Source organism: Falco peregrinus, chromosome 9, assembly GCF_023634155.1.
Source record: "Falco peregrinus isolate bFalPer1 chromosome 9, bFalPer1.pri, whole genome shotgun sequence".
Lineage (NCBI taxonomy): Eukaryota > Metazoa > Chordata > Aves > Falconiformes > Falconidae > Falco > Falco peregrinus.
Genome location: NC_073729.1, coordinates 20,572,197 through 20,586,203, shown reverse-complemented (window position 1 = coordinate 20,586,203; position 14,007 = coordinate 20,572,197). Strand labels below are relative to the sequence as shown.

Below are 14,007 nucleotides of genomic sequence, written 5' to 3'. Positions count from 1 at the left end.
ACCCCCCCGCCGCCCCCTAAGCCGCTTGGTGACCCAGTTGGAACCGCGGGGGCCGGAGCCGGGTGGGGCCGCTTCGCCAGTGGCTCCTCCCCGCTCCGCGGAAAGTTTGGGGCCGGGCGGCCGGGCCGCTGGCGGAGCCGCCCGCGGGCTGAGCGCGGCTGGCGGCGGCACGGAGCTCCCATGCACCGGGCTGCCGGGGCAGCGCCGCGGCGCCATGGGCAACGGCAGCGCCGGGGCCCCGCCGGGCAACGGCACCGAGCTGCCGCCGGCGGGCGGCCACAACGTCGCCGCCCTGGTGCTGGGCATCGTCCTCATCCTGCTCATCGTGGGCGGCAACGGGCTGGTCTGCCTCAGCGTCTGCACGGAGCGGGCGCTGAAGACCACCACCAACTACTTCATCGTCAGCCTGGCCGTCGCCGACCTGCTGCTCGCCCTTCTCGTCCTGCCCCTCTACGTCTACTCCGAGGTGAGGCTGCGCAGGGACTGCGGGGCACCGCCGGGCTGCGGCTTTTGTGGAAGTTACGGGGCTGCGGGGTGGGACTGGCTACAGACCGGGTAGCGAGGGTTAAAGCCCCCCTCCGGGTTTCTCCCCCCTCCGTCCCTGCGGGGTGGGAGTGCTGGCGCTGCTCAGCCCCCCGAGACAGCGCCCCGCTCCGCTGCCGGGGTGCTTGTGTTCCCATGTCCCTGTCACACCACCGCGGCTTTCCCCCCCGAGCCTCTCAGGGCATCGCTGCTGCTAGCACCGCTAAACCGCGGCAGGACAGCAGCAGCCGGCTCGGGGCAAGCGGCTGGGCTACCCAGGTCCTGCAGGGCGATCGCCCAGCTGCAAACGCACCGAGTGGAATTGCACCGAGGTGCCTGCCCCGGCCCGGGTCAGCAGCTCCGGGGACCCCCTGCGTTGCCCACTTCCCAGGTTGCCATCATACATGGTTTGGAAGGGATAGAGAGCCCCTGTGCTGTGCTCTGTCTGGCCTAAATTGAGCAGACTTTGGTGATACGACAGACCTTTAACCAGGAAACATGTTTCCCTGTTGAGTAGGGAAGCTGCCTTTTTAGGGAGCTAGATGGGATTTGGTCACCCTGCATCAAGGTGGCTTTGGTCAGCTTGCTGCAGGGCTCCTACTGGCAGGCTTTCTGGTTCGCAGAGACCCTGGGTGCAACAGTGGTCACTGAGAGCCACCCTGGGGGACTTTGAGTCAGTTTTTCTGTTCACCCCCAAGGCTGACAGCTGAGGGAAAGAAAAACAGGCATTCCTGAGGTTGAGTGGTTTTGCATTTCTCTCTCTACCTTTCTGTAACGGGGGAGATAAATGTTTAGTGCCAGGGAATTGATAATGCCTTGTGATTGGGGGTTGGGGATTTGTTGGACTGGGGTGAGGAGGCTCTCTAGAGCCAGCCCATTAGTGCCAGGCAGTGGCTCTTTCCCAGCTGAAGTGGATGAAAGCACCCACAGGCCAAAATAGGTTGGGGTTTTTCTGTTTGTTTGGGTTTTTTTACCTGTCCTTGCAGTAGTGTTGGCATAGAAGAGGAGTCCTCTTTTTGCAGCTGTGGGGAGAGCCAGGATGCAGCCCTGTGCACAGTGGGCAGCCCCAGCGAGCCGGAGTCTGGGGACTTGGGGGGGTGTGTGTCAGATGAACCTTGCGGGTTTTGAAGCCCCATGATTTGTAAGGTGGTGCCTTGAAGTGCTTCCTCAGGGAGTGAAAGGGGCTGTCTCCATGAGTGAGACTGAATGATTTTCCGTACTTGAAAGCTAACACAAGAGCATACCAGCAGCGTTCAGGCCTTAGCATCTCCCCTTCTCTCCCATGCCAGAGCAGCTTCTGGGTGCCAGACTGGGGTGGGCCGGTACCTTCTTAAGCAAGGCAGGCTGCAGATTAGAGCTTAGGATGCTTTTAGCCTCTCTACCTGGTCCTAGGATTTTGCAGGACGTTGTGACCTCTCTGGAGACAGAGGTATCCTGGAAGGATAGGTTCAGCTGGGGACCCATAAGAACAACCAATGAAGAGCAGAAGCATTGGATTCCCCTCTTTCTTTCTACTGCACTGACAGGACAAACCACCACCCTATGCTGTTTTGTTTTGGTGATTTTGCTTTTCCCTTGTTAACTCAGGTTTGGTGGTTAGAAAGCCTGTCGTCTTCATTCTTCTCAGCTACTTTTCACTAATTGGGATTCTGGGTTTTTTTTGCCTGTGTTGAAGCAGTGCTGTTTTGTGCCTGGAAGTTTCTCTGCGGGCTCATAGCCCTTAGCGCCCATGTTCATTTTTAATAATCTTCTATATGTTGGTGCACGATTTGCAGCTCATTTTGTTATGAAATGTGCTAGGGGAGAGTGAGAGTAGCCACTGAGTCAGTGCCAGGGGACAGAATTGTTGTGGGTTGGGTTTGGGTTTTGTTTTATTCTGTTTGGTTTTCTTTTTTCCCTTGGAGGCAAAAGTGAAAACTGTAGATCAGAATCAGACACTCAGACAAGGGGCACAGGGTATAGTGATTGCTGCTGTTTAAAACTAGCTTGATTTCAACTTGCATTCTGTACCATTGTATTTAGCCACTGAAAATGTGGCATGGACAGTCCTGAACATTGTTCAACCTTTATTCTTGGTGTGGGGGTTTTTGTTTGGTTGTTTGTTTTAACTTTAGTACAGCTCCTGACAGAGTAATGGTGGACTTTGAGGGCTTATCGGAAAAACTGAAAACTGGCTGAGAGGGTGTTTTTTGCTTCTTGTTTAGTAGGAATGAGCAATAAATTCTGACCGCTTCTGTCATTCAGCAGGAGAAGCTTGGTCATCTTGTGCTTTTTCCCTGTGAGATGGCTTCTTGTATTAGGGTTCTGGAAACATCCTTCCCAGTCAGAGCTTTAGAACACAGCTGGAGGGATTTAACTTTTGAGGTGACATCTGACATCCCCACAAACCAATAGATCTCCTATAAGCTTCAGTGGGGACGGGATTCCTTCCTGTGAGATGTGGATTATCTTTTGCTGCTGTTCACAGAAGCTGGAGCACAGTAGGAGAGGCCTTAATCTTGTTATTTCTAGTTGTGAAGAAAGTGTATTCCAATGCTTTAGCAGCATTTGTTGACACATACTCTCCTTTTGTACTTCTGAAAGAGCCAGCATAATCTTCTGTCACAGCTAAAGGCTTAGTCCATGGTGAGGATTTCAGAGGTCTTGGCTGTAGGAAGCTAAATTGGGTGTTAGTTCTTTCCAGATGTCCCTTGTTTGTACCTGCAGGGTTGGAGGGCTGCTGAAAGCAGGTGCTAGATGAGGGGGAGATTGGTGTGTGTGATCACAACTGTTTCTTTTCTATCAGTCACTGCAGTCATGACTGGAACTGGAGCTTGGCAAAAGGGCAGGGAAATGGGGCCATCTAATGCCAACCTCCCCTAGTCCCATCCTCACACGTGCAGCTTATAGGAGAAGGACCACAGCGGTGCGATGGCTTTCCGATGGTGAGCAGGAGATATGGTCTGTTACTGCTGGCCAGTTGTGGTCCTGTTGCACTAGGGTCCCTCAGCCCATATAAAAATGGACAGTCCTTGGCTGAGAGAACTTTGGAAACAGGCCGGTGCTGTGGGAAATCAGTATTTCCCACTGAACTGGAGACCAGTGGCTCGCTGCAGGCACACAGGAAAGCCTGTAGACTGCTCCTCCCCACACACCAGCCTTTTCTGTGTGAGATTAGTGTCCCGTCCCCCGAGTCCTGCCCTGTCCTAAATCTCTCTCTAGTGTTCACCGTGCATTGTTGGGAGTTCTTCAGGCTGTATTTCTTCCTTCATTAATTTGTCCTGCCAAATTTACCCACTTTAGCAGCTCAAGTTAATGCTTAGGACCTTAATGAGAAAGGCTGTTAGAACTGATGTTATGACGCTGGTCTTCCATAAATGCAAATATTGCTGTCATTTGTCAGTTCTGATCCTCCACAACCTGATGAAACCAAGAAGACCCTGTGGATGGGAGGGAAGAAACATCAGCTTTCCACTGGCTTAAAGCATCTGTTACCAAACTGAACAGCTCTGGAAGACTGTGGACATGAAGTGAATTCCTGACAGGGCAGTGTTTACAGCCAGTTTCTTTTTTTCAGAAAGATACCGTGTTTAAGAAAAACAGGCTAACTGCTGTCCCTAATCATTCCTCATTCTGTTTGAAGTGCTGGTTTGGAGGGAGGTGGATTACTCCTGTCTGCCATTTGTCATGTTGGCTACTACATAGGGGTGACAGAGCCAGTGTGCAGGTATCTGTATATACACGGGCAATCATATGCCAAATCATAGTGTGGTGATGCAGATGTGTCCAGTGCTTTCCACTGAACTTGTTCAAAGACAGCACAAGGACATGTTCTAGTGTTTGCCAGTTGTTAATTACCACACAGCAGGCTGCCCTGGTATGCACTTACCTTCCAACTATACCTTCCAACTTGCTCTGTTAAGTATAGGACCATCTTCAGTAGGCAACTGCTGGCTTTCTTGACCTGTGCTGTTTAACCTTTGTATGAGTGACTTAAAAGCCAATCTACAAATATTGCTGAAGGCTGGGGAAAGAATAGTGAAGAAGGCATGCCACTGAGCTATAATTACTTCTTAAAACAGGAGCCTGCAAACACTGTGGGCTTCAGTACAGCCAAAACTGATGTGGTACTTGCAGGGAGAAAACAAGTAGGCTGCACCCACAGAAAGGGTGGTGATGGCTTGGGTATCAACAACCCCAGAAAGGACTTGATCGAAGCCTACATATCTACAATGGGAACAGGAATCTGGTCCTAGAAAGCTCCTCGCCCTATGGGCTTAGCAGTATGACAGGAAGAGATGAAAAGCCATGGGGAAGGTAGACCACTCTTCTGCAGTAGCCTCGTCTTTCTGATGAGAGTGAAGTGCTCTCCTAGTGATCAATCCAGTGCCAGTAATGCGAGGATGATGGGAAGCAAGAGGGAAGGAGGTGGCCTGGGGCACTCCCAGGGGTCCACCAGAATTCCCAGGAGCAAAGCCCTGCTTTTGTGTAAAGAGAGGCCAGGAGAAGATACCAGAGTCTGCCTGAGTGCTGATAGCACTGAAAATGGGGGTTATCCCTTCCCCGAGGCAGCGAGGACACATGAGAAAGCAGAGTTATGAGGTGCTGCAGAATGTAATCATCTCTGAGTGGCTTTGCCCACTAGAAATGTGCAGGGAGGGAGCTGCATGGCTACGAAGGCTTGTGTTTGTGTTCAGCTGCTCCCTTTGCCCAAAGACTCAGTGGTGAGGGCAGGAGCCACAGCAGCAGTTCATGTACTCCTCATTGACTGGAGGCACTCCCAGCAATCGGGGCAGGTACCAGGCTGAGCAACTTCCACGTGCGTTACTGTGCTGTAGAGTGTACCTCCTGCCTGCCTTGCTCTGCAAACCGCTCCTCTGATCAGCTCTCCTTCTTAATCCATGCTGGGTTCCTGAGCCGTGGAACAGGTCTGATCCAAGAAGCTGCTGGCCGGAGCCCTGTAAGGCACGGTTATGTAAACATCTTTGCCACTAAGGTCTGTGTAGTTGATTAGGAAAAAGAGGAAACAGTTATAGCAGAGCTGCATGTTTATCCAGCTCCTTCTACAGGTCAGGGAATATGAACAAGTCTTTCCAAGCAGGCCTACTGCCTCGCAGTACTCGGAGAGACAGAGCAGGCAGTACTAATTACACAAGCTGTTTTCTTGGTGAGGGTGATGCCGTTCTGCGTAAAACTTTCCGGGTGTCAATGTACCACTGGTATCAAAAGATTTCTTTTTTTTGCAGCATCTCATGTGTGTGTGTGTGCCTATAATGCAGCTCTCCTGACGAGAGACCAGACCTCTACCCTCCTCCGGATTTGCTGTGGCTCTCTGTGAATGCATGTCAACTTTTTTTTGCAGCAAGTATTCAAGATTAGTCTTTCCTGGAATCTTAGAGGTTCAGTAGAAGTAGCTGTTCTTCTAGGCCTGACTGATGTCTGAACCACACAGTCTCTGCACAAAAAAACTGGGGAGGAGATACAGGCTAGCAATTATAAACCAGTGCTAAGGGTTTTATTTTCAGTGACCAATAATGGGAGGGAGGTGTCTTTGAATTTTCAGCCCCCATAATGTTTTAGATGAATGATCAGACTTGCTTCTCATTTATGAAAAACTTTGACCTCAATGATTTAACTCAAGAAAGGATGTTAGAGCAGACGTGAGGCCACCTTTGTCTTGTGTCGCACTCCCTCTCCCCTTGCAGGCTGCATTGTGTCTTCTGGAGAATGCAGCGGCTGTCACAGCTCATGAAGAAAGGCCCAGAGTCAGCTTCTTGTGGGCATTTGGACAATTCTTTGATACTGCAGTTTGCCCACTTGCAAGGATTATTCTTCTTCCGATTGCTGTCATAGCCTTCTCAGCAGGCCTGGGCTCTTTGGTTTAGCGCTTTCAGTCTTTCCATGCTATGCACTTGAGCCATGGCCTTGCTGAGGGCGGGCAGGTGCTTGTTCAGAAATTCAACAGGGCATCTCCGAATTCACTGTCAGGCTGCTGTTGCCTGGGTACCTTGTTTCAGGTGCCATTGCTGCCAAAGACCGAAGGATCGCTTTGTGTCCTCTGCTTCTTAGTGAGCCTGTTTGCAGGGCTGGCAAGAGGCAGCTATGAAGCTGCCACGTGGTCCCATGCAGAAGCATGTAGCAGGACTGAGAGAAGAGCTGTTATCATAGCAAAAAAGACCAAAATCTTTGGCCCCGTCCTGGCTCATGCCTTCAGGAGCACTGGCAGTGTAGGAGCTCTTCTGGCATCAGGCTTGTTTGCAAGAAAGCAGATTTTTTCATACAGATCAGTTGTACTTAGGAGTAGGGACATCAAAACGACCTGACTAGGAAGGCAGCCTGCAAGGCTGTTGAGAAGTTGTCTGCCTCCCTCCATCCACCATCCTGTAAAATCTTTTCCATAAATAACCTCTTTGTACTGTTTGTACGAAGCAGTTGAAGTTGTTTCTTCTGTGCACATAGTGGTTGATCCAGAACCTAAGGGCCTTTTGTAATGGGATATTGGTGTCTTGTAAGAGACCACAGAGGCTACATGTGAATTTACTGCCGACCTTAGTCAGCTAAACAAGCACCCAGTCTGCACCTGGAATATCACTTGGAAAGGGGTTTGACTTGCGTCCAGAGAAGTAATCATTATTCACCTTCCTATAAACCCTCCTTGCCTGCCATGAAGCACTGAGCTAAGGGCAGAACATGACCCTCCCTGCCCATATAGTTTTCTGTCTTCTTCCGAGAAGTGATGCCTGGAGGTTTTGGGTGCAGTGGTTAATATGCCCATCCTGCCCCATTTAAGGCTCAGCCTGTATTCTTGCCAGGGGTGCACAGAGCATGCCACCAGCCTTAGAAAAGATGCAGCAGGTAGGCTGGCTTGTGGGGTTATATTTGCAGCTTTGTTTTATTTTGTTGAGGGAGATGGCTTGCCTAGAGAGCATCTGGTTTGCTGTGCAGCTAGCTGGCTGTTCTCAGCAGCAGCACTACGGATCGTGCGTTTCTGGAAGAAAACAAGTGGCCTCACGCTGAAAAAGCAGAGAACACAAAAAAAAGCTGATGAAAGTGGAGATGCTCTGGAGCACTTCTTAAAGGAGGCTTGAGCTGTGTATGATCCCTAAGGCTTTACACTGTGTACCTCAATGGGTAATCGTCTGCAACCTCTTGTAATTAGGTACCACTTAATCCCATGACCCAGCAAAGCCAGCTATGCCTCTAATCCAAAGTCACTCACCCGTCAGAGAAGTTCTTGGCACATTTTGCTAAGGTGGGCAGGCTAGCAACATGGTATTATGGGAAGTCCTCTCCCAGTTTCCCCAAAGTCAGAGTCTTGGGGGTTGGTGGGGAAGGGGAAGGGTTCGTAGCATTTTCTGAGTGCCCAACTTAAATCTCACAGCAAAGACAATGTCCTCTGAGGATGCTGCAGCCCGAAAGCTCTTGTCCTTTTCAGAATCAGTTAGTTCCCCACAATCACAAACAGGTTTTGAAAACTGTAGCCCAGAATCAAATTTGCTCTCTCATAATCTGAACTTGTCATGATCCCAGTGAGCTTGGCAAAAAAAAAGTGAGGGTGTTTTTTTTCTGTTTTGGCTCCCAAGTTTGGGGTGGCTGACCTGCGCTTGAGAAAAGGCTGGATGAAGCATTTGGGTCTGAATCCAGCCTCCCCTGGAGGTTTGGTCTCCCTCTCAAGGAGATAGCTGTACAAAAATAGCCAAACCATTTCTTCAGAGTCTGCTTTGGCTTTACAGCTCCACTAATCATAATCCTGTGCATGACATCATTACTGCCTGATATTAATCCTTGCAGAGCTGCCTGCCCCCTGTTCCTGGCAGGGGCAGGATTTCTGCACCTGCCCAGCATTACGTGGAGAGCATTACCCACATGGCTCTGGTTTGTGTGATGGTATGAATAAAACCCAAACCTATTGTTGAGCACCTATACATGAACAAATCGATATTCGCTTCCTGAACCGTGCACAAAGTCAGCAAAGTTAGACTGTGAGCACTGCCTGACTGTTGCTATAGGTTTGCTTTGGATAGAGACCAGAGAGCAGCTGTGGCGTAAAAATGGAAGTGCCGGGCTTATCCCTGAGGTACCCCGGCTGTGTGCCTTGGTGAGCGGTGCCGCTCGGGGCAGGGCGGGCATGGCTGCACCGCTCCCGCAGCGCAGGCACCTCCTGAGAAGACATGCCTCGTTTGTTCCTCAGCCTTGGTCATATTACCCGTGTGTAAGTGCCTGAATTACTTAGACTAAACTAAAGCCCTTTTCCCTATTTCTCCTGTTTTGGAGCCACATACAGCGACAATCTAATTTCTCTTCTCCGCTTCATCCCATCACTCTTCACTTTGCACTGGCACATGGGTTGGACCCCTCTCCCCACCCTTGGTGGCCCCTCCACTGTCCCCATGCCAGATGCCAGCCATTTCCCTCGCTCTCCTAAGCTGCTGAAGTGCCTTTCTTGGCTCCCCACTCATTTCTTAACCACCTCCACAGGCTGCTCAGTATTTTTTGGGTACCAAAGGTCTTACTGTGGAGCTAAGCCAGGAACATCGCACTGCTCAGCTCGGCTTTGCGGGGCAAGCGCAGCCCTTGAGCGCTGGGGGGGCAGGCGGGGGACATCCCAGGCGGGGCGGGGCAGCCTCTGGTGGGAGCAGTTTCATACCTGCATGTATAATATCTGTTTTGTAAATATAAATACATAGTATATAATAATACATTATGTATGGCTATGTATTTTACTATGTATCATCATAATATAGGATAGGTAATATAGACATCTATATATGTTCTGTATTATATGGTAATATATTAATGCACTGTATATTACAGAATATTAAATATCTTGATAAATTATATGGATAAAACCATACATATATAAAATAGAATAAAGTCATTGGGACTCTACTTTATAAAACTAATTTTTATATAGCACATTATATATAGATAAAATATGTAGTAAATTCTATATATTACATATAGTGATATATATGGCAGTAATATTTATGATATATAACATATATTTTATAATAGTAAGAGTATTTAGAGAGTATGTATAGTGTTTTATATTTTGCAAAGTCCCAGGGGCATTTTATATTTCTATTTATTTCTATACATTCCAATTTTTAGTTATAAATATAAAACTTTTAATCTAATTTATAAATATACATATATTACATGTTATACATTATATATAATTATCCCTATATTTCTAGATAATATATATACCATACATGTGACATGTTGCATTGATATATGTTTAGAAAAACATTTTAAAGGCCTTATATGCACAATATGTAGAAATGTTTATTATATTAGAGCAATATATAATATATAGCTTGTTTGTATATTGCACGTATACTGTATAATTTTATACATGTGCGTATTCTATGTGTTATACAAAGAATATATATAGATACATGCATTCTGTCTACATGGGACTGTGCGAAGGGGCTGCAGATGTGCCGTGGCCCGCGCTGGCTCGGTCACCTCAGCCTGGTGGCTCTCTCCGAGGAGCAGTGCTGGGGTGTTGGGGTGCAGGGGGGGCAGCACGGGGCAGCGCCGCGAGCCGGAGGGCTTCTGGCCAGGTCACCCCTCCCTCTTCCCTGCCAGCCCCGCCACCTCGTGCCCCGCTCCTTACAGAGGGAGCGCGCAGGGAGAGACATGCAGGAAGCTGCGTTTGCTGTGCCTGGACCTGAGTGGGTTTTACAAGGGTTTAACTGGGGAGTCGGGGCTTGCAGGCCACGCAGTGGTGTGGGGTGACAAAGCTGTATGCAGGTTTGCTGGGGGGGACACGAGGGAGCCTCTTGTTCTCTCAGCTGCTAAACTAGGATGGAGGGGCACAGCTTGAGGTGGTGGGGGTTTGAGCCTCTCTGTCAGGGAAAATCAAAAAGGCACCCTCTCTTGCACTAAAATTAGAATTTTTATTAAAACTTTATAAAACTTCATAAAATCATGGTCTTGTCTTAGAGGCGGTTGTCCTGGCACGAGGAAGGGAAGCTGACATTCAGTGCGTCAGCTTTGGATGCAGGAGGGGCTGGGCAAGTGTTCGGTGCTGTGTGCTGAAGGGTTTAATGGACCTGACTTATTTCTGTGCTCCTTGAGCTTTTCCTTCCATTCCTGTTTTCCAGCAGCCGGGTTCACAGCACACTGCTGAGCAACTGGTCCTGTTCCACAAGCTGGTACTGATAAACTGCAAACCCTTGGGCATTTTCTGGCACTGTTGGGTTTTCTGTGAAGATTATTTGGGATGCAGTAGCGTAGATTTTGAGCTGGTATCTTTTGTATAGCAGAGTATTTGTACTTTCAAGTAATACAGAGCAGTGTCATGCGTCTGGTCTCATCCTTTCGCTGGCAGCATTTCTGCTCTGCCCTGGGTGTCCGCCGTTCTTGAGAGCGAACAAGAGATTATATCTGACTGGCTTGAGCATGGTCTCAAGAGGCTGGCCTTGCGCTTAGCATGACAGAGTGAAATGGTTGTGTAACACACAGCAACTGTTTGCATCATCTGCAAACAGGATGTTGGAGCAGTTTGGATATGGAAAATGGAAGAGGAGCTTTGTGCTGTCACTTGTTGGAGAGCCTCTCCCTGCCTCCTCTGTGCCCAGCAGCTCATGCTGCTGCGCAGCGAATGCTTGGCCCTGCGTTACTGGGAAGGTTTTGGAGTGGTGAGTGTAGGGGCTTTGAGCATCCTGGCTAACCAAGGCAGCGGGCTGCCCTGCATGACTTGCTTCACAGTGCTGATGGTCTGTGGGCTCAATTCTCTGGCCAGGCCAGAACCATGAAGCCCTCAGCAAGTGTGAGCTCTTTGGTGGGGCTGATTCCCGTGTGCCACCGCTCTGTGGGAGGGGAGCACTGTGCCAGGGCAGGACCGTGCCACTTCAGGCTGCTGGTTTGGAGGAAGAAGTGAGTGGCTGAGGTGCTCAGGCACAGAGCTGTTTTGTGTCGTTTTAAAGGCAGTAGGACATGGCATCCTCTGACGGCGAGGTCTTTGCAGTTCCAGGGAGGCGTGTGGTCCCTCAGCACGGTGCTGTGCGATGCCCTGATGACCATGGATGTGATGCTGTGCACGGCCTCCATCTTCAACCTCTGTGCTATCAGCGTGGATCGGTAAGTGCCTTCCTCCTCCTGGTGCCAGAGGAGGGACTGCTGTGTGCCCTTGCAAGGGTGCCGCGCAGGGAGGACAGACCCTGCTCTCCCCTAAGGAGGGTGTTCTGCCCTGCCGTCCTCCCCATCACCAGCTTTGTGTCCCATCAGCACCCTTGTGGTGGCTGAGCTGAAAGCATGGCTGCGTGACGAGGCCGGAGTTTGTCCCTTTGGGTGCTCTTCTGAGGGGGAAGGCCGGCTGTAGCCCAGGCCTGTCCATGTAAGTAAATTAACGGGGAGAAGGACGGTGGCAGGCAGCTCTGGGACTTGCTCATGATACTGGTGCTGGCACCACCGTACTAGGACTGACTCACCTGTATTGGCAGGTTTATTGCCGTTTCAATCCCACTGAACTACAACCGGCGACAAATCGACCTGCGGCAGTTGATCCTTATATCCACCACCTGGATATTTGCCTTTGCTGTAGCATCCCCAGTCATATTTGGCCTCAACAACGTCCCAAACCGGGACCCCAGTTTGTGTCAGCTGGAGGATGACAACTACATTGTGTACTCCTCCATCTGCTCCTTCTTCATCCCTTGCCCCGTCATGCTGGTGCTGTACTGCGCCATGTTCCAAGGACTCAAGCGCTGGGAAGAAGCCCGGAAGGCCAAGCTAAGGGGCGGCATCTATGGGGCCAACAGGAGGCTGTACCACCCCTCGGCCCTTACGGAGGGAGAGCAGACCGGACTGGGGCCGGAGAAGCGCAACCCCTACGCCTGCTCCGAGCACCCTGGGGACTATGTGCTGAGCAATGGGATCCAGACTGTCTCCTACCCACACCTCAAGTACCCACACCCGGGACACGGTCGGAAGCAGGCCAAGATCAACGGCCGGGAGCGGAAGGCCATGCGGGTGCTGCCCGTCGTCGTTGGTGAGTCGCAGTCGGTGGTGGCTGGGGAAGGTGGGGAACGTGCCGTGCTGTCCTGTGGCCGGGTTCAGTCTGGCAGGACTTGTTTGAACCCACTGAAGCAGACACAGGCTTTGTGGGCTCCGCTACCAGGAGCCACACTGCCCGGGCACGGGGGCTGGGACAGCGGTGAGAGGTGGCTCGCTGAGAACCATGCTTTATCCTCGCTGCTGGAGGCGAGGGTGAGCTAAAAGCCACCTCCCTCTTGCTCCACCTCCCCAGTGCCGTCTCTTTGGTTCTCCTTCCTCTCCATCACGTGTGGACTCGTTTTAACACCCACCCTCCTCTTGTTCCTGTGGAACAGCCTGGTTGTGGCTTAAGACCTGCTGTACCCATCTCTCATCGTAAGGGGACGTTTATCCAGCAAAAGTCTCGTGCCCCCTTGAGCCTCAGTGCCAGGGAACTCCACCCATGGGAAGGGATGTATGTACGGTGTTTATAATCCAGCCTTTGCTTCAAGGCAAACCTGTGACTCCTGAGATCTTAAATGTGAATCCAAAACAACGCGTAACTTCAGACTTTTTGTCACTGTTGAGGACAAGAGACATCCTAAATTTTTTCTCTGGGCCTAAGCCCATCTCTACATGTCAGCACTTCTGCTGCTTTTTCCCTGAACTGTCCGTGCTGTCTCCATTCTTGTTTGGCCCAGGCTGTGTTTGTTAAATAAAACCCTTTTTAACATTCACATCACTTTCTCTCTTTAATGTCCTTCTGGCAGGTGCTTTCCTCTTCTGCTGGACACCTTTTTTTGTGGTCCACATTACCAGGGCGCTCTGCAAGTCCTGCGCCATTCCCACTCAAGTCACCAGCACTGTCACTTGGCTGGGTTACGTCAACAGTGCTCTCAACCCCATCATTTACACCATGTTCAACGCAGAGTTCAGGAACTTCTTCCGCAAAGTCTTGCACCTCTTCTGCTGAGCCCACCGGAACTGGCGGGGAGAAGGAACAGTCAGGCTGGTTTTTGTATAGTTCATTAAAGATCTATTTCTGCCTAAGGTCTGCTGTCTTTGTTGGGAGGAGGGAAGGAGGAGAGGCGGCAGCCAAAGGCTGCTGGTTCCCAGCTCCTTGTAATAGGCGTTACGGGTGAGCCCTGGTGGATGCAGCTCGGATACTCTCCCTGCTGGAAGCTGCAGGCGTAGCCGCTGCTACAGCACTTGGTGCTTGACACAAGCGGCAAGAGACGCCACAAGACAGCAGGGACGGTTCTCAGGACAGCTCTTGCTTCGGGTTTAGGTGTTCAGTCTGGGCTGGACTTCTCTTAACTGTTACTACGCAAAGAAGAACACCCCTCGTGGTGTGAAGCTGGCAGCTGCTCTGGTCCCGAGACCTGCAGACAAGTTCCCTGCTCTCCCCCCAGCACTGTCTCCCCACCATTTGAGCCACAGGGGCAAACCGAGCTCACAGTGCTGGGACACAGCGAGTGGCTCCCGCGCTCGGCTGCCCCCTTCCCCCTGGCAGAGAAGCCC

At 50.7% G+C, this 14,007-nt stretch overlaps 1 protein-coding gene across 1 annotated transcript; it reads left to right on the top strand.

Annotated features, from left to right (window-relative positions):
* The first annotated feature begins 95 nt into the window (after positions 1-95).
* On the top strand, positions 96-13,536 carry DRD4 (dopamine receptor D4). Its single transcript, XM_005243420.4, has 4 exons — positions 96-466; positions 11,480-11,592; positions 11,955-12,502; positions 13,257-13,536. Exons 1-4 carry the CDS (start codon positions 215-217, stop codon positions 13,457-13,459), a joined length of 1,116 nt encoding a protein of 371 aa, XP_005243477.3. The 5' UTR covers positions 96-214; the 3' UTR covers positions 13,460-13,536.
* The last annotated feature ends 471 nt before the right edge of the window (positions 13,537-14,007 follow it).

Excerpts from the sequence above, each read along its gene's own strand:
- DRD4 (XM_005243420.4), top strand. The coding sequence starts at position 215 with ATGGGCAACGGCAGCGCCGGGGCCCCGCCGGGCAACGGCACCGAGCTG. Across the intron at positions 467-11,479 it reads CCCTCTACGTCTACTCCGAG|TTCCAGGGAGGCGTGTGGTC; the intron begins GTGAGGCTGCGC and ends AGGTCTTTGCAG. Across the intron at positions 11,593-11,954 it reads TGTGCTATCAGCGTGGATCG|GTTTATTGCCGTTTCAATCC; the intron begins GTAAGTGCCTTC and ends CTGTATTGGCAG.